Consider the following 20,633-nt stretch of genomic DNA (forward strand, 5'->3'; position numbering starts at 1 on the left):
AAATAGAGGGTATTCCAAGTTTCTTATAGGCCTACACTAGGGAGATTGGTTCTGGTTTAGTAATGGGGGAATATACTCTATAGTTAATGCAGAAATAAAGATGATTCAGAATGTGACTTAAACTCTGATTTACATATGGTATGTAACATTTTCCTCTCCCTTTACTTTACCCAAAAGAGGTACATAAAAATGTCTCCAGATATTCTGAATGATTTTGTGAGTAGCCCCACTGTATTAGTTCTAAATGTGTCACACGTCCACATCAACAAACTTCCTGGTCCAAACGCACCAAGACAGTTGTGAAGAGGGCACGACAACACCTTTTCCCCCTCAGGAGACTGAAAAGATTTGTCATGGGTCCCCAAAAAGTTATACAGCTGCACCATCGAGAGCTTGCTTCACAACGCATTTCACGGTAAGGTATACACGTGTTGTATTCGGCTCATGTGACAAAAATGGATCTGGAGAATGGGGTTATTACTGTCAAAAAAATTAAGTAGATGCTTTTCCCACTTGGAACCGGTAGGTTCGCTAGACCTTCATTGGTTTCCTCGTGCATAAAGGTGGTGGAATTAGCCTAAATCAAGGTCAGAATATGGCGCATCTGTAAACACCTCCGCCACACCTTCATTTAAAGGTCTGAATTGGGCCCATAGTGTCATTTCGTGGGATTAAAGCTCAGGCTCTAATCAATGTCCACAACCAATTTCAGTACTGAAAAGGTTGAAGTGTTAAGACAATTCTGAATAATAATTTTAAAATGAACAAAAACTGATTGAAATAATTATAGTGTAGTTCCAGACCCATGTAAAACATGACTGTTTCAAAGCAGAAAAAGATGTATTCATATGAGGTCAGCTGTGCTGCTTTGTTTCTTACTGTCGAAAATCTTGTCATCCATCCAAGATTCACCCATTTCAAAAAGTTATACTACTACTTATATCCGGTATTGGTTATGGGTGAATGACTGTTGAAAACTGTCAAAACAAATGCAGAAGCAAATATTTGAACTGCTACAAACTAAGCCCCAATAATATAACACAGGTGATGTATAAAACAGCATTTATTTTTATATAAATACAAAAATAATGACTTTACACATGAGTTTTTATACAGAATTAGTGGCATCACGGCCGGAGGGGCTTAGACAAAGGCACTGAACAGTAACCCGTGGTGGATAACACGCTCACACTAGAGCTAACATCAGCAAATACATTTCAAATCAGCTAGATCGCTGTTGCTTATTGGACTCAGCCTACACCCCAGGCACTGGGGTTTTACTACACCTGTGGAGGCCCATCCTACACTTAGCTAATGCTGTGTCCTCAATCACCAGTTGAGCAGAGCTCGGAGGCGAAAACCAAAATGTGAACACACCCAGTGAGAAAGCATACTAACTGTCATACGCATGGCATAAGCACTGAACTCAATTTGGAAGAGTGGATATACAACTAATATGCATGCAGTGGTAAACAATGGCTACAGTTTTTTTTAATCATTTTTTTTTTTTAATGTGTCGTTCTTTGCTTGCGACAGAGCTAAAGTGAAATGTGCACTCTGCTCCGGTTCCTGCAAGAACAGTTGCTACACTTTTCTCTCTGGCTTCAAATGTCACACCGTCACTTCTGTTGGACATAATACAGACAGATTTCAATGAGATTCAAGTCGGCCTACAGCTCCTTAACAGTAGGAGCAGGTTGGCTTCCAAAGTTTCTCAGCACCAGTAGAGGCTGTGACTCAAACCAGAGAGAAATGGGTGCAGCATTGATGAAAAGGTGTGGGGGGGGGGGGGGTCAACACCAATACACTCCACTCAGTATACATGTAAACATCGGTTCTTACTGGCAAAATTGTTATCCTGAATCCTTCCACCATTACAGGTATACTATGGGTAGGGCCCAGAGTTTTTCCCAGCCATGTGACCAGACCCAGGAAATACATCAGGCCTCAACTATGGAGGATGGCTCACGTACTCAAGACAGATCAAATCCTGCTTTCAGTAGCAGAATATACAAATTGTTTACAATTAAATGCATAGAAAATGTATTAACATTATTTTTTAAAGTACAGGTATTGAAATATAGAAACCAGCTGAAATCAAGGTCACATTATAAAGCTGAATTCTACAGCCTAAGCTAGAGAGGTTCAGCACCAACTCTAAACGGCAAAGGTAATTTGGGCTGGTGGGACAAAGCTACTGAACTGCCCCAACATTGACTAACCTAACACATGTCTAACATCAACTATCTGTTTATAAAAAAATAATAAGAAAACACTCAACTTGTGCTTTCACCCTGAACAGGAAAGAAAAGCACAGGTATAAAAGTTTAAAATATCTAATACAAAAAGTCCAGTAGAGCTTTGGTTCATAACTCTGAGATTGCTGTAGCAGAGAGAAAATAAAATAAAATATCAGAAGGTCCAAAGGTGAGGGGTCAATTCTCTTTGAGTTCAATAGTGCACTGACTTTTATACTGGAAAACAAAACTCCTGCATACCTAACCTGGGATGAAATCAATAGTCCAAAAAATGTTGCAATGGAAACCGTTTACGCCAAATGGAAAAAGACCGTTTCTAGTAGACAAATTTACGTAGGTACCTATCCGTTTGGTTCCTAGTGAATACACCCCAGTACTCTAAATTCTAAATTCCATGTCTAATTTCAGTTCATGAATAGGCTCATATTCAAATGAGATTGACCCTTGATCCTGAGCCTGATTGACTGATCTCCTGTCACTTATCCTTGTCACAGTGGAAACCATTCCCATTGGTTATTTCGCCGTTGGTTTTGTTGTAGGGGTGGGCCCAGGTTTTGGCCTGAAGTACCTTGGGAAGCCTCTTGCCCTTGGTGTAGGCGTGGTACCAGAAGTTGAGGAAGAGGAGGAGGAAGACCAGGCCATAGAGGCCAATGATGTAGATGAAGATGGGGAACTGGTAGGGACAGTCCTTCATGAAGAAGTACTGCCAGATGTGGGTGGTAACGATCACAAACTGGATCTGGAGGACAGACAGAGGAAGGTCAAATATGACTTGTTTTTAACAATCCTATCCTTGTTCATAAAAACATATGACTTCTGATTCAAATTCAATTTCAACTCCCACACTAGTCTAGTGCAGTACGTACCAGCTGAATGGTGGTGAGGTACTTCTTCCACCAGAGGTACTTCTGGTAGGCGGGGCCCAGGGCAGACAGGCCGTAGTAGGAGTACATGATGACATGGACCACACAGTTCAACAGGGCATGGAATGTCCCCTGGCCACCTAGAGGACGAGATGAGCAATTGGCAGTTAGGATTTTGTTTTGTACTACAGGGCAGTGGTTCCCAAACTGTTTAGTCCCCGTACCCCTTCAAAACATTCAACCTCCAGCTGCGTACCCACTGTAGCACCAGGGTCAGTGCACTCTCAAAAATGTTTTTTTTTTGCCATCATTGTAAGCCTGCCACAAACACACTATACGATACATTTATTAAACATAAGAATGAGTTTGTCACAACCCGGCTCGTGGGAGGTGACAAAGATCTCTTATAGGACTAGGGCGCAAATAATAAATCAATAATTTTGCTCTTTATTTAACCACTTTACATATAAAACCTTATTTGTTCATTGACAATTGTGAATAACTCACCACAGGTTAATGAGAGGGTGTGCTTGAAAGGATGCACATAACTCTGCAGTGTTGGGTTGTAATTGGAGAGTCTTAGTCTTAAATCATTTTCCACACACAGTCTGTGCCTGTATTTAGTTTTCATGCTAGTGAGGGCCGAGAATCCACTCTCACATAGGTACGTGGCTGCAAAGGGCATCAGTGTTTTAACAGCGCGATTTGCCAAGGCAGAACACTATTTGGCAACCCAGAAATCTGGCTGTGGCTTCTGATTAAATTCAATTTTCATAGAACCACTTGTTGCAATTTCGATGAGGCTCTCTTGTTCAGATATCGGTAAGAGGACCCGAGGCAGGACATGAAAGGGATAATGAATCCAGTTGTATGTGTCATCCGTTTCGGGAAAGTACCTGCGTAATTGCGCACCCATCTCACTCAGGTCCTTCGCTATATCACATTTGACATTGTCCGTAAGCTTGAGTTCATTTGCACACAAAAAAATAATACAATGATGGAAAGACCTGTCTGTTGTCCTTGTTAATGCAGACAGAGAAGAGAAGAGCTCCTTAACTCCTTAATCATAGCCTCAATTTTGTCCCACACATTGAATAGTTGCAGGGAGTCCCTGTAATCCTAGATTCAGATCATTTAGGCGAGAAAAAACATCACCCAGATAGGCCAGTCGTGTGAGAAACTCGTCATCATGCAAGCGGTCGGACAAGTGAAAATTATGGTCAGTAAAGAAAACTTTTAAGTTTGTCTCTCAATTTTAGAAACGTGTCAATACTTTGCCCCTTGATAACCAGGGCACTTCTGTATGTTTTAAAAGCGTTACATGGTCGCTGCCCATATCATTGCATAGTGCAGAAAATACACGAGAGTTCAGGGGCCTTGCTCTAACAAAGTTAACCATTTTCACTGTAGTGTCCAAAATAGTATTTAAGCTGTCAGGCATTCCCTTGGCAGCAAGAGCCTCTCGTGGATGCTGCAGTGTACCCAAGTGTTGTCGGGAGCAACTGCTTGCCAGTGAGGCTATGATTAAGACAAAGTTAACTGGAGTGTTAACACTTGGGTACACTGCAGCATCCACGAAAGGCTCTTGCTGCCAAAGGAATGCATGACAGCTTGAAATACTATTTTGGACACTACAGTGAAGATGGTTAACTTTGTCTTCCTGTCATGGCTTTTGCATCATCAGTACAGATACCAACATGAGCAGCAGTCACGTTTGGCCACATACGGACCGTTAGTGGAATTCCCGCGAGAGAGTAACAGTTAATGTGATTGGATGTTAATTATTTGACTGTATTTGACATTGTGTTGTTATTTCGCTGAACACTAGATGGTTTAATTTGATTTTTGGCAGTGAAACGAGGCCACTCTGGTGAGAAAAAAACTCACACAAATGTATAGCCCTGTTGGAAAATATAAATGAACTGTTAGAAGAAAAAAAAAACATTTGGAAAAAAATAAACACTTTTTTAATGTGAATCACATTTTTATTGGGCGTACCCCCGACGGCATTGCGCGTACCCCTGAAGGTACACGCACCCCAGTTTGGGAATAACTGCTATAAGGCAATGCTATCCCTAAGTGGCCATGTTTCTGTGTTCCAATTTGACAACAGCTACTAAGGAAGACAACATGCTTAATGTATACTGACATTTTCCTGGTAGAGACCATCACTAATCTGCTGGTATAATCCATTAGGAGTTATGACACCAATGTGCTAATACAGTCACTGTACCAATTCAAGCCCTTGTATACTGTACCTGGAGCGAACCGGACCCCAAACCACCAGGTAAAGGGCATGATAGAGTGATGATAGACATGGAGGAACGTAACCTGACTGTTCTTCTTCCTCAGAACAAAGAAGATCTGAAAGAAAGGGAGAATTCAGCCATTTAACTTAAAGGCCCAGTGCAGTCAAAATTCATTTTTTTCCTGTGGTTTATATCATATTGTACAACAGCTAATGAAACTAACACTGTAAAAGTCTGAAAAAATGTGATCAGTGTAATTTCCTAAAAAGTTGCTGGTTGAAAATACAATCTACACAGGACCTTCTAAATCAGCAGATTTGAACGGGGGGGGGGGGTCTGCTTTCCATGGTGTAGATAGGTGAATAAACCAATAAAGAGCGTTCCAAACCGCTTTGCCAATAACAGCTATTTTTCAGTTTCTCTCTCCCCACTCAGACCACTTACAGACAGTCCTAGTAAAATTATTGCTTGAGAAGTAATTTAGCAAAAAAGCTATTTTTGCTCAAATGAATGGAAATCTACATTACAAATCAAATCAAATTGTATTTGTCATATGCGCCGAATACAACAGGTGTAGACCTAACAGTGGAATGCTTGCATACGGGCCCCTAACCAACAATGCAGGTAAAAAAAATACAGATAAGAATAAGAAATAAAAGTAAAAAGTAATTAAAGAGCAGCAGTAAAATAACAACAATGAGACTATATACAGGGGGATCCCGGTACAGAGTCAATGTGTGGGGACACCGGTTAGTTGAGGTAATACGTACATGTAGGTAGAGTTATTAAAGTGACAATGCAAAGATGATAAAAACAGAGAGTAGCAGTGGTGTAAAAGAGGAAGAGTGGGGGGGGGGGCAATGCAAATAGTCTGGGTAGCCATTTCATTAGATGTAGAAGCTGTTTAGAAGCCTCTTGGACCTAGACTTGGTGCTCCGGTAATACTTGCCATGCGGTAGCAGAGAGAACAGTCTATGACTAGGGTGGCTGGAGTCTCTGACTATTTTTTGGAGTCCTGGATGGCAGGAAGCTTGGCCCCAGTGATGTACTAAGCTGTACGCACTACCCTCTGTAGTACCTTGCGGTCGGAGGCCAAGCAGTTTCCATACCAGGTAATGATGCAACCAGTCAGGATGCTCTCGATGGTGCAGCTGTAGAAGCTTTTGAGGATCTGAGGACTCATGCCAAATCTCTTCAGGGGGAATAGGCTGTGTCGTGCCCTCTTCACGGCTAGCTTGGTGTGCTTGGACCATGTTAGTTTGTTGGTGATGTGGACAGCAGGGAACTTTAAGCTCTCAACCTGCTCCACTACAGCCCCATCGATAAGAATGGAGGCATGCTTGGTCCTCCTTTTTCTGAGGTCCACAATCATCTCCTTTGTCTTGATCACGTTGAGGGAGAGGTTGTTGTCCAGGCACCACACAGCCAGCCTGACCTCCTCCCTATATGTTGCCTCGTCATTGTTGGTGATCAGACCTACCACTGTTGTGTCTTCGGCAAAACTTAGTGATGGTTTTGGAGTCATGCCTGGCCGTGCAGTCATGAGTGAACAGGGACGAAGCAAGCACCACTGAGGGGCCCCTGTGTTGAGGATCAGCGTGGCGGATGTGTTGCTACCTACCCTTACCACCTGGGAGCGGCCTGTGAGGAAGACCAGTTGCAGAGGGGGGTGTTTTGTCCCAGGGTTCTTTGCTTATTGATGAGCTTTGAGGGCACTATGGTGTTGAAGACTGAGCTGTAGTCAATGAATAGCACTCCTATGTAGGTGTTCCTTTCGTCCAGGTGGAAAGGGCAATGTGGAGTGCAATAGAGATTGCATCATCTGTGGATCTGTTGGGGCGGTATGAAAGTTGGAGTGGGTCTAGGGTTTCTGGGATAATGGTGTTGATGGGAGCCATGACCAGCCTTTCAAAGCACTTCATGGCTACAGATGTGAGTGCTACGGGTCGGTAGTCATTTAGGCAGGTTATCTTAATGTTCTTGGGCACAAGGACTATGGTGGTCTGCTTAAAACATGTTGGTATTACAGACCCCGACAGGGAGAGGTTGAAAATGTCAGTGAAGCCACTTGCCAGTTGGTCAGCGCATGCTCGCTGCACACATCCTGGTAATCCGTCCGGCCCTGCGGCCTTGTGAATGTTGACCTGTTTAAAAGGCCTTACATCGGCTGCGGACAGTCTTCTGGAACAGCTGGTGCTCTCATGCAGGTTTCAGTGTTATTTTCCTCGAAGCGAGCATTTAAGTAGTTCAGCTCGTCTGGTAGGCTCGTGTCACTAGGCAGCTCTCGGCTGTGCTTCCCTTTGTAGCCTGTAATGGTTTGCAAGCCCTGCCACGTGGGAGTTCGAATTTGTACAATTCGAACTTAGTCTTGTATTGACGCTTTGCCTGTTTGATGGTAAATCATAGGGCATAGCGGGATTTCTTATAAGCTTCTGGGTTAGAGTACCGCTCCTTGAAAGCAGCAGCCTCTAGCCTTTAGCTCAGTGTGGGTGTTGCCTGTAATCCATGGCTTCTGGTTGGGGTATGTAGAAATGGTCACTGTTGGGACAAAGTCATTTATGCACTTATTGATGAAGCCAATGACTGATGTGGTGTACTCCTCAATACCATAGGAAGAATTCCGGAAAATATTATAGTCTGTACTAGCAAAACAGTCCTGTAACTTAGCATATGCTTCATCTGACCACTTTTGTATTGATCTAGTCACTGGTGCTTCCTGCTTCAAGTACAGTAAGGTACTTGATTGCTACCCAGAGATGATTTCATATTGATATAAAAACAGCTGCATTGGGACAAAGAAAAAAACAGACAACTGAACAAGCGAGACACAGACAGTCAGAAAGCTGTACTAAAGGGAATCAGCTTACTGTGTCCAACATCTCTATGAACTTTGAGAAGTAGTAGAGCCAACAGGTCCCAGCCATCTAAAAGGAGGAGAGCGAGGTTAGCAAGACAGGAATAATTACATTTCTTACAGATAAGCAAAACCATCCAATTCAAAATGGTGGTGACCTAACAGGCCTCACCACACGACTAATGACATTATGCAACACAGAAAACGTGGTGTGAGTCACGGCTATGGAATGGCCTGCTCTCAATGATTCTTTGTTCCAAAAGTTTGTTAGCATTCTAGAGTCAGTGGAGGAATCCACAGGTGAATGGGTGTTAATAGAGACAAAGGAACTACCAGAACTAGTAGTTTGAAGATGTCTTCCTGTACTGTATAGCAGGTTGCTCACATTCTAGCACTCTTACCCTCAATGCCTGCGGCGAGTCCGAGTAGTCCACTAGGTCGCAGTGGAACGTGTAGCCCGTCCCCCAGCCCGACATCACATACTACATACAGTAAGAGACAATTCATTCAAATCAACAGACTCCTAATCACAACACAGTTGTCGTTGCGCTTGCTCTCCTTTAAACAAAGACTAGACGCCAACTGAAACGCACCGTCTCCACATTGAAACTAAAGAATGTAGTGGAAAGTATTACAAAGTGGAAACCACGGTGGTTGAGTTTTTTTGCTAAACAAGATCATATTGCTAGATGAGGCAGTAACAAACACTAGAGCCTGTCAGAAGTCCATTGAGAAAGAGACCCACCTCATAGCACATGTAGAGGGACAAGGCGACCACGCTGAAGTTGTAGAAAATGAGAATTTCTTTGAGTTGGAAAGCCTTGCGGTTCTCCATGAGTCTGGGCCCCAGCCGGGTGACAAAGTAGATGTACGCCACGATTATTATGGTTTGGGGGAGCGGCGATGACATGAGAAACCAGTCCTCTGTCCTGGGGTCTGGAAAGCAGAGAAGGGTTGAGTGTGATTCAGCATAACTCAATACATCATGCTATCTAGCCAACCATTCAACTGAGATGCACCAATATGAACAAGTTTAAGAGGGTAGATTTAGAGTCGATTCCCATGGCTTGTAATTATCAGCACCATTTCATCAACCCCAAAAGACCAACCATGGCTCGATGAAGAGTCTATATCTGTCCGTTTCCACCAAGTAACACAATGGAAGAGAATGTTGCATAAGGCTTTTATGCATTATTCTCTGGCTTCCACTGGAATTGAACATTTACCTTTTTAATACCAAAACTAAAAATCTATGCGTCGCTGGACAGCAGTTAGTGATGGATCCTCACCTGCATTCTTCATGAAGTTTTCATACCAGAGTCCGGCCCTGGCCGTTAGATCCCTGAACTCCATGTCTCTCTGAGCTCCTGTAGCCGTCCTGGAGGAGGACACACACAGGTAAGAGGTTAGAGATCAGTGCTGTGACAGAGGTAAGAACAGTGGTTCTTGCTATCCGGGATCCTTGGGACATCCAACTATGACGACACCCAATTGAAGTAGAAATGTAAAAGAGTTCGGGTTAGGTCAGGGTTACGGTAAGGGTTAAGGGTACGGATGTCCCAAGCATTCCGTATAGCACTAACCCAGAGATCAGATGTAGACGTTCAGGCAGTCCTACAGTAGTTTTCTTGGACGGGATGATCCACCTGAAATAACATCCCTTCAATTTCAATCTTACTCTCTTGACTTAAATGGTCATAACATTTGCATGTTCTAGATCACCCCATTTCCCTCTAACAAATAAGCACCATATTCAAATACTCTGTGACCAAAGTGGATGGGCCATATACAATAATACCAGCCCTGAATGAAAGGCTGTATTGTTGAAGTGAAATGAGTCCAATCAGCATCTCGCTCTCTCCTCTTGGTCAGTATCTCATTGGAAGACAAGGGATGGAGTGTTGACAGTACAATGGCCATCAGTCAGGCTTCCTCACCCATAGGGTTCTGGTGCACTAAATAGTGAATAGGGTGCCAGTTGGAAATACAGACAGTCAGCATGCAGGGAACAGCAAAGCACTCATTCACTGGAGTGTGTGGCATACGTGCACACAGGGACAGTCATTATAATGAAGACAATACTATAATAATTCTGTTATACAACTAACGTCAGCTTTGGGAAAGGTAAACTGATATTTAGAATGCAGGTCATCTTGGATGGGAAGATGTTGAGTAGGACTACATGGGCTATTAGTCGTACAACAGAATTTGGCGGGAGGGAAGATTAGGATCCACACAGACAGATTAAGGAGCAACACTGGATCGGTCAACCAATGATACCCATTATTAACCGGGAGGGAGCTAAGGATAAATGGCATTCACAGAGAACAGCTACATGAGGCTAGGGTTACTGTCCTGACATCTCTCTATTCAATACAATTACAACCTGGAAGGGTGGAGGGAGGAAGACGGGCTGAACCCTTGGTCTCTTTCCCATCACTGGAGACACCAAGAAACCTACCGATTCTACAGATCCACACAATGCAAGATCATCCTACATGTCTGAAACTATAAATTCAGTCTTTTGGAAGTACTTTACTTAAAAGTATTCCAAAATACAAACAAGTACTGTGCGCTGCTTGTCGTTGAGAAGAGACTTCTCCAACTCAAACCCGCAGTCTACAAAATCCAACAGAACAGACTGTGTAGAAAGTTCCAGACTACGGGATACACAGGGTTATCTAGCAAAGCCTGCCATTTGAAACTTCCAAGATAAGTAGGCTTTAAAAAGGTGCATTATACAGATATCGCTCTGCCATTTCCTGGTTGATAAAATTCTGATAGTTTGCCTAATTTCAGTTAATGTGACAAAACAAGCAAGTATAGTGTAGCGAATCATTGTACCATCTAAAACGCCGTGAAATATATTTTCCATAACCAAAAATATTGTATTTTCAGCTGTTTGATGCAAAAAGGAACCTTTACAGGAAGCACAGAAATAGCACACATAGAACAGATCTACCATTTCTTAGACCTGGCAATGAGTGAGATCTATAGCTCACATTTCTATGTGAAATTGTTCAGGTCGCCCAAAAAGTTAAATATTGAGCTTTGGGGAGAATACTGGTTTTGGGGAGAAAAAGTCCAATGCAACCGTTTTTATCTCAATATCAAATCATTTATGGTTAAAAATTAAGTACCTTAATGTGATATTTTTAAATTAAAATGGTCAAAAAGAAACAAAAGCTTCTAGCTTCTTAGCAAAGAGCAATTTCTCACGCAAGAATTTTGCTTGAGGGGGAAGAGGAAAACTAAAAACTAGTAGTTATTGGCAGATGTTTGGAACTATTTCTTATTGGTCTATTAAGACAAATGAAATTCACAGGGTGGAATCCCCCAAAATATGTATATAGTGATCAAAACAAATTACTTTGATAAATAGATAAGTAGCATATCGTTTTTAAATGTTTGCATGCTTTCTCCTTCGAGAAAACAATAGTTGATTCAAAGGGGGTGTGGCAGATTTCTAAACTCTTCGGTGAAGAACTCCGGTAGGATACACTTGTGCTTCCTCGCCAAAAGGAGGCTATCGAAGTGGGGAGGACCGTCTTCTGTTTGCCTACTAACGAATTTCCTCACTCCTCGGTTACCGGGTCAAGGAGGAGAGAGGATGGGCTTCTGCTCAAACGGGAAAATGCTATCGTCTTAGTGGAGCAGCTCCCTTTAACGGCACAAATCCCCAGGGCCATCACTTCACCCAGACAAGGGGATGATTCATGGGCCATTCAACACTAGATTTACCTGTATAATTTAGATACGAGTACAAGTAAGCCTACTGGATATGCCCTGAACTGGCTGTACATGATTAAGCACCAGGTTTCCCTGTATAAAACGTACATCCATTAAAGCCACCATTGTTCCTGTACCCAAGAGTGCAAAGGTAACTGAACTAAATGACTACCGCCCTAATAGGTCCACAGACGATGCAATCGCCATCACACTGTCTTATCCCATCTGGACAAGAGGAATACCTATGTAAAAATGCTGTTCATTAACAATAGCTCAGCATACAACACCATAGTAACCTCCAAGCTTATCAATAAGCTTGAGGCCCTGGGTCTCAACCCCACCCTGTGCAACTGGGTCCTGGACTTCCTGACGGGCTGCCCCCAGGTGGTGAAGATAGTTCCTCGGCGTACACATCATAGACAAACTGAAATGGTCCACCCACTCAGACAGCGTCGTGAAGAAGGCACAACAGCACCTCTTCAACCTCAATAGGCTGTAGAAATTTGGCTTGTCACCTAAAACCATTAAACCTTTACAGATGCACAATTGAGAGCATCCTCTCGGGCTGTATCACAGCCTGGTACGGCAACTGCACCGTCCACAACCGCAGGGCTCTCAAGAGGGTGGTGAGGTCTGCACAATGCATCACCAGGGGCAAACTACCTGCCCTCCAGGACACCTACACCACCTGATGTCACAGGAAGGCCAAAAAGATCATCAAGGACAACAACCACCGAGCCACTGCCTGTTTCCCCCGCTACCACCCAGAAGGCGAGGTCAGTACGGGTGCATCAAAGCCGGGACCGAGAGACTGAAAAACAGCTCCTATCTCAAGGCCATCAGACTGTTAAACAGCCATCACTAGTACAGAGAGGCTGCTGCCTACATACAGACATGAAATCATTGACCACTTTAATACATGGAACACTAGGCACTTTAATAATGTTTACATATCTTGCATTACTCATCTCATATGTATATACTGTATTCTATCTATTGCATCTTAGCCTATGCAGCTCTGTCATTGCTCATCCATATATTTATATATTCTTATTCCATTCCTTTACTTAGATTTGTGTGTATTAGGTATTTGTTGTGGAATTGTTAAATAACACTTGTTAGACATTGCACAAGCATTTCGCTACACTCGCAAAACATCTGCTAACCATGTGTATGTGACCAATACATTTTTATTTGAAATCACTTGAGTTGAGCTGAGGGCAAGTAATGTTACTACTGCCGGGCTAGACAATCTGGACCCTCTCTTTCTAAAATTATCAGCCTCCATTGTTACAACCCCTATTAACTGTCTGTTCAAACTCTCTTTCGTATCGTCCAAGATTACTACAGAATGGAAAGCTGCCACGGTCATCCCCCTCTTCCAAAGGGGGTGACACTCTCTACCCAAACTGTTACAGAACAATATCCATCCTGCCCTGCCTTTCTAAAGTCTTCGAAAGCCAAGTTAACAAACAGATCACTGGCCATTTCGAATCCCACTGTACCTTCTCCGCTGTGCAATCCGGTTTCCGAGCTGGTCAATGGTGCACCTCAGCCACGCTCAAGGTACTAAATGATATCATAACCGCCATCGATAATTGACAGTACTGTGCAGCAGTCTTCATCGACCTGGCCAAGACTCTGTCAATCACTGTATTCTTATTGGTAGACTCAACAGCCTTGGTTTCTCAAATGACTGCCTCACCTGGTTCATCAACTACTCTCAGATAGAGTTCAGTGTGTCAAATCAGAGGGCCTGTTGTTCGACCTCTGGCAGTCTCTATGGGGGTACCACAGGGATTCAATTCTCGGGCCGACTCTTTTCTCTGTATATATCAACAATGTCGCTCTTGCTGCAGGTGATTCCTTGATCCACCTCTACGCAGACGACACCATTCTGTATACATCTGGCCCTTCTTTGGACACTGTGTTAACAAACTTGCAAACAAGCTTCAAAGCCATAGAAGACTCATTGGCCCCCAACTGCTCTTAAATGGTAGTAAATCTAAATGCATGCTCTTCAACCGATCGCTGCCTGCCAGACTAGCATCACTACTCTGGACGGTTCTGACTTAGAATATGTGGTCAACTACAAATACCTAGGTGTCTGGCAAGACTGTAAACTCTCCTTCCAGACTCATATTAAACATCTCCAATCCAAAATTAAATCTAGAATTGGCTTCCTATTTAGCAACAAAGCCTCCTTCACTCTTGCTGCCAAACATACCCTCGTAAAACTGACTATCCTACCGATCCTCGAAAATGTCATTCACAAAATAGCCTCAAACACTCTGCCATCCGTTTTGTCACCAAAGCCCCATATACCACCACTGCAACCTGTATGCTCTCGCTAGCTGGCCCTCACTACATAATCGTCGCCAGACCCACTGGCTCCAGGTCATCTACAAGTCTTTGCTAGGTAAAGCTCCGCCTTAACTCAGCTCACTGGTCACCATAACAACACCCACCCGTAGCATGCGCTCCAGTAGGTATATCTCACTGGTCATCCCCAAAGCAAAGACCCCCTTTGGCCGACTTCCCTTCCAGTTCTCTGCTGCAAATGAATGGAACGAATTGCAAAAATCATGGAAGTAGGAGACTTATATCTCCCTCGCTAATTTTAAGCATCAGCTATCTAAGCAGCTTACCGATCACTGCAGCTGTACACAGCCCATCTGTAAATAGCCCATTCAAACTTCCTACCTCATCCCCATATTGTTTTTATTTACTTTTTTTGCTCTTTTGCACACCAGTATTTCTACTTGCACATCATCTGCACATCCATCACTCCAGTGTTAATTACTTCGCTACTATGGCCAATTTATTGCCTTACCTCCTTACGCCATTTGCACTCACTGTATATATACTTTTTTATTGTGTTGACTGTACGTTTGTTTATTCCATGTGTAACTCTGTGTTTTTATTTGTGTCACACTGCTTTGCTTTATCTTGACCATGTCGCAGTTGTAAATGAGAACTTGTTCTCAACTGGCCTACCTGGTTAAATAAAAGGTGAAAAAAAAAAAAACACTAATGGCATCAACATAACATAAGATCAACATAATAAAATTAGGTGATTCCTTGGGCAAACTGCACTACCATGTGGATCTACACAACACTTTACAGGTCATGCAGGTTTCCTGTTTCACTGATAAGGTGTGGTGCCACACAATGGGATAGCACTGGATGTCTGAGTCATTCAAACCTTTGGTTGACATGGTGACACCATTATAAGACACACACACACACAAGCTTTCACATGTTAATTTCAGTTTATGCAATTGACACCTTTCCTGTCTGACAGCTCCCACCCCTTACAAAAAAAGATTGCAGTCAGAGTGCAGTATAACTGCAGTATGCTGCAAATACAGTGTCCAAAATACACATTTTTTAACTGCAGTAATTTTCAGTTCAACTGCAGTTATTCTGCAATGACTGCTTCCAAAATAACACATTCGACTGCAGTTACTGCACTTTTATTGCAGTTTCAAAACGGCAATCATTTTTTGTAAGGGACCCTGATGAAGCTAGTCCAACTGGCCACCAGATGGCACTAATATTCCTTTGACATAATTTGTCATCTGCGTCTGACTTTAATGTGCCCAGGCAGCTAAACACTCATGTCCCCCTGGCAGCCTGCTTGTACATAAATAAATAATCCTACATAAATTCAGGCTGCAAAGGTGTCAGTTTCCTCCTTAACTCGATTTGACAGGGAAAATAAGCGGACCGTCTTAATAAAACAATTTTCCACCACTATTTTCGGACAACTTCTAGATGTTGTACACTCTTTTCAGTGCAGCAGTCTTTTTTACCCATGAAAATGGTGCTGAAAAATGGTGTTTTATTATGACAGTATGCATATTTTCCCAGCTCTTTTAGGCAGGCGGGCCATTAAATCGAGTTGAGGAGGACCCGACACCTTTGCAGCCTGAATGGAGGATGCTTTATGTACTAGCCGGACTCTGGGGGACACGAGTGTAAAGCTGGATGGGCTGAGAAGTGTAACAATTCCCCCACCTGTTGGGCATTGCTTTCCTGCAGGTCTGTCAACGACGGCAGGTGTTTGGCAGGCAGGAGCGAAAGACATTGTGTGCGTCGGTACACAGCAGGCAGGATAGGTAGCTAGCTAGGACACGGTAAACTGTTTCCTTCAACCCCCGCCTGCTGGGCACTACTTTCCCACAGTTCTGTTAACAACGGTGAGGGCAGATGTTCAGCAGGTGTTAGCGAAGGACATTGTGTGCTAGCTAGCAAAGACACCGATAGACTGTCCTTTACCCCCAAAAGACTGATAATACTTGTATTTTCTTTTTGACCCACATCTTTAAATCTTAGACAATGAGGGGAAATCCAGGAAACCAGTCAGTATCTGGTGTGACCCCCATTTGCTTCATTTGCGACATCTCCTTCACATAGAGTTGATCAAGCTGTTGATTGTGGCCAGTGGATTGTTCTCCCAGTCTTCTTCAATGGCTGTGCAAAGTTGCTGGATATTGGCGGGAAATGGAACACGCTGTCATACACGTCGATCCAGAGCATCCCAAACACGCTCAATGGGTGACATGTCTGGTGAGAATGCAGGCCATGGAAGACCTGGGCCATTTTCAGCTTCCAGGAATTGAAACACGAGGTGATGAAGGCGGAATAATGGCATGACAATGGACTTCAGGATCTCGTCACGGTATCTCTGTGCATTCAAATTGGCATCAATAAAATGCAATTGTCTTTGTTGTCTGTAGCTTATGCCTGCCTATACCATAACCCCACTGTCACCATGGGTTCACAACATTGACGTCAGCAAACCACTTGCCCACATGACACCATACACGTGGTCTGCGACTGGTTGGAAGCCAAATTCTCTAAAATGATGTTGGAGGCAGCTTATGGTAGAGAAATTAACATGACATTCTATAGCAACAGCTCTGGTGGACATCCCTGCAGTTAGCATGCCAATTACACCATCCCTCAAAACTTGAGACATCTGAGGCATTGTGTTGTGCCTTTTTTCCACAGCACAAGGTGCAACGATCATACTGTTGAATCAGCTTCTTGATATGCCACACCAGTCAGGTGGATGGATTATTTTTTGCTAAGGAGAAATGCTCACTATCAGGGACCTAAATTAGCTTGGAACATTTCTGGCATCTTTTATTTCAGCTACTGAAATAAAGTAAGGGTTTATGAATGTCATTTTTTAAAGTATAGATTGCATAGGGACTTGGAAGGATTCGGAGGTTCATACAAAAACAAACTGGTCTTGAGATACTTGTCTATTTAAATACAGGACTGGGTTGGTGAAAGGGGAACCCTTACTGTCACCTCTCCAGACACGTAAAATCAGTGAGTGATTACTTCAAGTGAGAATGCATGCATTTAAGTACTCAAATAAGGCCCAGTAGCATAAAACGTCTTACGTGTATTTCCTGAACTTTAAATCAGTCGCACAAAACATTTTCGGGGGAATTACCCCCTTAAATTAAGTGATCAAGTTAAGGGTGCCCATTATGTCCCTTAACTGAATCATTCAGTATGGATATCAATGTAAACATGCATTTGTGGAGATGAATGTCGCTTTCTTCTGCCCTGATTTCAAAAGGAATACAGTCACCAGTTAGCTAGCTAAACAATGGAAGGTGCATAATCCAAGCCCCTACAAAGCTACCTACTCTTAATTAGCTTGACGTGCTAGAAAGTAATAGAAACAAGTTGAGAACTAAAATAAATGGTTTAATATCTTCGGGAATCAATTCGTTTCTCCTTTCTTGAACGCAGAAGTTCTATTTTGCGATCTCGTTGACAAGACCTTCAGTAAGTAATTCAAGTAGTCTCCATGGTACCCGCAGTCTTTCTTGCCGTACCTGCCTTCAAACTACCGTAAAACCCTTAAATGATGTCCTTACTTAAGGAACTGTTTGAGGGGCTCTATGCAACACCCTTAGGTATGAGGAAGTTATTCCTTAATGGAACACTTAAGATGTTTTATGCAATTAGTCTTCACAGAAAGGAATTCCGTCATAGTAATCCCGGTAGTAACTCGTCGGTCAAGACTCATCACCCGCCCATGTCAACCAGCCCTAGAGAACTGGCACGAGACCTGATGAAAACAGGAATCGTTCAGCGCTGCAGCAACACAGAAAAAACAGGCATCCCAAAAAGATGTTTAGCCTATCACATACGGTAATATGACAGCCTCCCAGTGTATACTGCTGGAGTAAAGTTATTATTCAGTGTATCAATGCCGTAACATAGCCTTATTCACAAACCTCCAATTTTGTGAGAGCATCCTACTACTCCGTCCTACGTTACTTCTCCTCCAGTGCTTTTGCCAGTGGGTCAGCTGTGAGCGTTTGACGAATGGGGTGTCAAACTCTAGCAATTTGCAAAAAGAGTCCCATAGTCCCCTCCCTGTGTAACTGCTGTGCGTTGATACGGAAAGAGGGCGGGGAATGAGCCTGACGTTTGCTTTCTTCGAGAAACCGGTCGAAACGGATTGGCAACATTGGGGAAACCTGTCGTTATGAACTTTGAATAATATTTTTAAGATAAACTGTGCTAAACATTTCTTAAAGAATCCAACTTCAATTTGGAATTTAATCCCTCTTTATATCTTCTCCCATTTTGGTGGCTTCAGTTTTGTTACTTTGTAACTAATAACATTGATAAGATTCCTACAAAATTATCTGTTTTTCAAAGACAACTGGCTCAATAATATCCTGCTGGTGAGTCAGCTTTTTAATGCATGATTGTTACTCAATTATGAGGAAATTTGTATCACGTTACAATATCCCTGTTACACCTAGAGTTCGCCATAGTCTTTGATGCTATTCCATCTGGAACTCTCATGTTGTTTATAGGTGTAACCAGACCTCACCTTCTTGACCTACCCTCCCTTAATCCAGTTGACTCTTCAATAGGAAAAATGTGTTTCTCCTTGCTCCCTCAGAACAACAGATCTATCTATACCTGCTTTATTTCAAAGAGATATTGTATCCAATCCTTATGTCACAATTTACTGGAATACATTTGTCAATAATATCTGTTCGAAAAAAGTCTGGTTATTACCACACAAATACCTGCTTGTTAACAAGTTCAAAGAGGTCTCTTTCAGAATGATCCAGAAATATTACCCTGCGAATCATTACCTGAAGAAACTCAAAAAAACATTAACTGTACTCTTTGTGGTGAGAATCCAGAAACAGTTTTGCATATATATATATATGTTAAGATATTCATAGTTTTATAATTGTTAATATTCTTGATTACTTTTGTTTTTCATGGGAGAATGTGCTGCTCAGTTTCCTTAACCATCAGAAGGATAAAGAAAAACAATTTTACCTCCAATCTAATTGTGCTAATTGAAAAATGTCATATTCATAAATGTAAATTCACTAATAAAAAAAACATCCATGTTTCTATAAGGAATTTGAGCAGTACATTAAGACCATTCTCCATTCTTCTAATTAGAAAAGCTGTTAAAACAATCAATGTGTGTTTCTTTTAAGGTCTTTGTATAATCTGTCATTTGTTGTACCCCCTAGCGTATGTTTTCATTGTCTGTTTGTATACTTCTTGTATGTATACTGGTTTTTATAACGGATTGGCTAAATCCTCATTTATCAAAGAAGGTTAAAGACGTACATTAGAACCGGAATATCAATCACTCCTATTATTATAATCATTTTTATGTATGATGACCCATATTTTGCGATCAGTCACTTACATACTTCAACAATCACCTCCAGGTCTATCTCAAGCACAGTGGAATGATATACAAGCATAAGGAACACATGTCAAATCAATCAAACTGCAAACATTTGGCCAACATGTTTAGACAGAGGACTGACAGTGCAAAGCACTTGATCTGTTTAAGTGTAGTAGGGTATCCTACAGGTTATAGGTATTCCTACGTAAACATGAAGCTGCCAGTAGGAGGCAACACCAATGCAGTGCTGATTTCAGCTAAAACAACGAGGACAGAATAAATAATGCAAATGTCCGAGGGGCAAGAGAGAGACAGAAACATGGCTGACTGACACATTTGTGTGTGAATGGATGACAGAAAGGTGTGTCTCTTGAGCTTCATGTTCAAAGAGGCTTTGAGGACTGGTTTGGCTCCAGTTCTGCTGGTTTTACTCTGCTCATCATTGGAATAATGGAAAGCTGATATGAACACCACAGATTCTATATCTCAATGTACAATGCAGGTGCCCATCCATAGGTTTATCTATGTATAGTCACTTTACCACTACCCACATGTATATATATTACCTCGACTAACTTGTGCCCCCGCACATGAACTCTGTATCAGTACTCCCCGTATATAGCCTTGTTATTTTATTATTGCTCTTTTATTATTTGTTATTTTTCTATTTTCGTTTTATTTATTTACTGTTTACTTCAGTTTATTTAGTAAATACTTTCTTAACACTTTTTTTCTTCTTAAAACGGCATTGTTGGTTAAGGGCTTGTAAGTAAGCATTTCTACACCTGTTGCATTCGACAATCACCAACGCTATACATTTCCATTTTTGTGTAAAATCTTTAAATGATAAATCAGTTATTACAACAGACATTCAAATTCTGTTAAGGTTTATTCTCTAACACCACAGTAGGTGTTAAACTGCATTTGTAGTTTGAGAGAAGTCTTCAGTAGCACCATGATTATATTCTTAATCCC

At 42.2% G+C, this 20,633-nt stretch overlaps 1 protein-coding gene across 1 annotated transcript; it reads right to left on the bottom strand.

Moving 5' to 3' along the window:
- Positions 1–1,045: 1,045 nt before the first annotated feature.
- LOC124034115 (elongation of very long chain fatty acids protein 7-like) lies at positions 1,046–18,418 on the bottom strand. The gene is made up of 8 exons (XM_046346861.1): positions 18,220–18,418; positions 9,514–9,602; positions 8,970–9,160; positions 8,626–8,706; positions 8,238–8,294; positions 5,380–5,485; positions 3,125–3,261; positions 1,046–2,997 (listed from the first exon to the last, which is right to left on the bottom strand). Exons 1-8 carry the CDS (start codon positions 18,237–18,239, stop codon positions 2,734–2,736), a joined length of 945 nt encoding a protein of 314 aa, XP_046202817.1. The 5' UTR covers positions 18,240–18,418; the 3' UTR covers positions 1,046–2,733.
- Positions 18,419–20,633: the final 2,215 nt, after the last annotated feature.

Source organism: Oncorhynchus gorbuscha, linkage group LG04, assembly GCF_021184085.1.
Source record: "Oncorhynchus gorbuscha isolate QuinsamMale2020 ecotype Even-year linkage group LG04, OgorEven_v1.0, whole genome shotgun sequence".
In the NCBI taxonomy this organism is placed as follows: Eukaryota; Metazoa; Chordata; class Actinopteri; order Salmoniformes; family Salmonidae; genus Oncorhynchus; species Oncorhynchus gorbuscha.

Coding starts and splice junctions, on each gene's coding strand:
- LOC124034115 (XM_046346861.1), bottom strand. CDS start 18,239: ATGCTCTCACAAAATTGGAG. Junction 5,486..8,237: donor TCATAGAGATGTTGGACACA/GTAAGCTGATTC, acceptor CCTTTCTTTCAG/ATCTTCTTTGTTCTGAGGAA. Junction 2,998..3,124: donor ACCTCACCACCATTCAGCTG/GTACGTACTGCA, acceptor TCTGTCCTCCAG/ATCCAGTTTGTGATCGTTAC.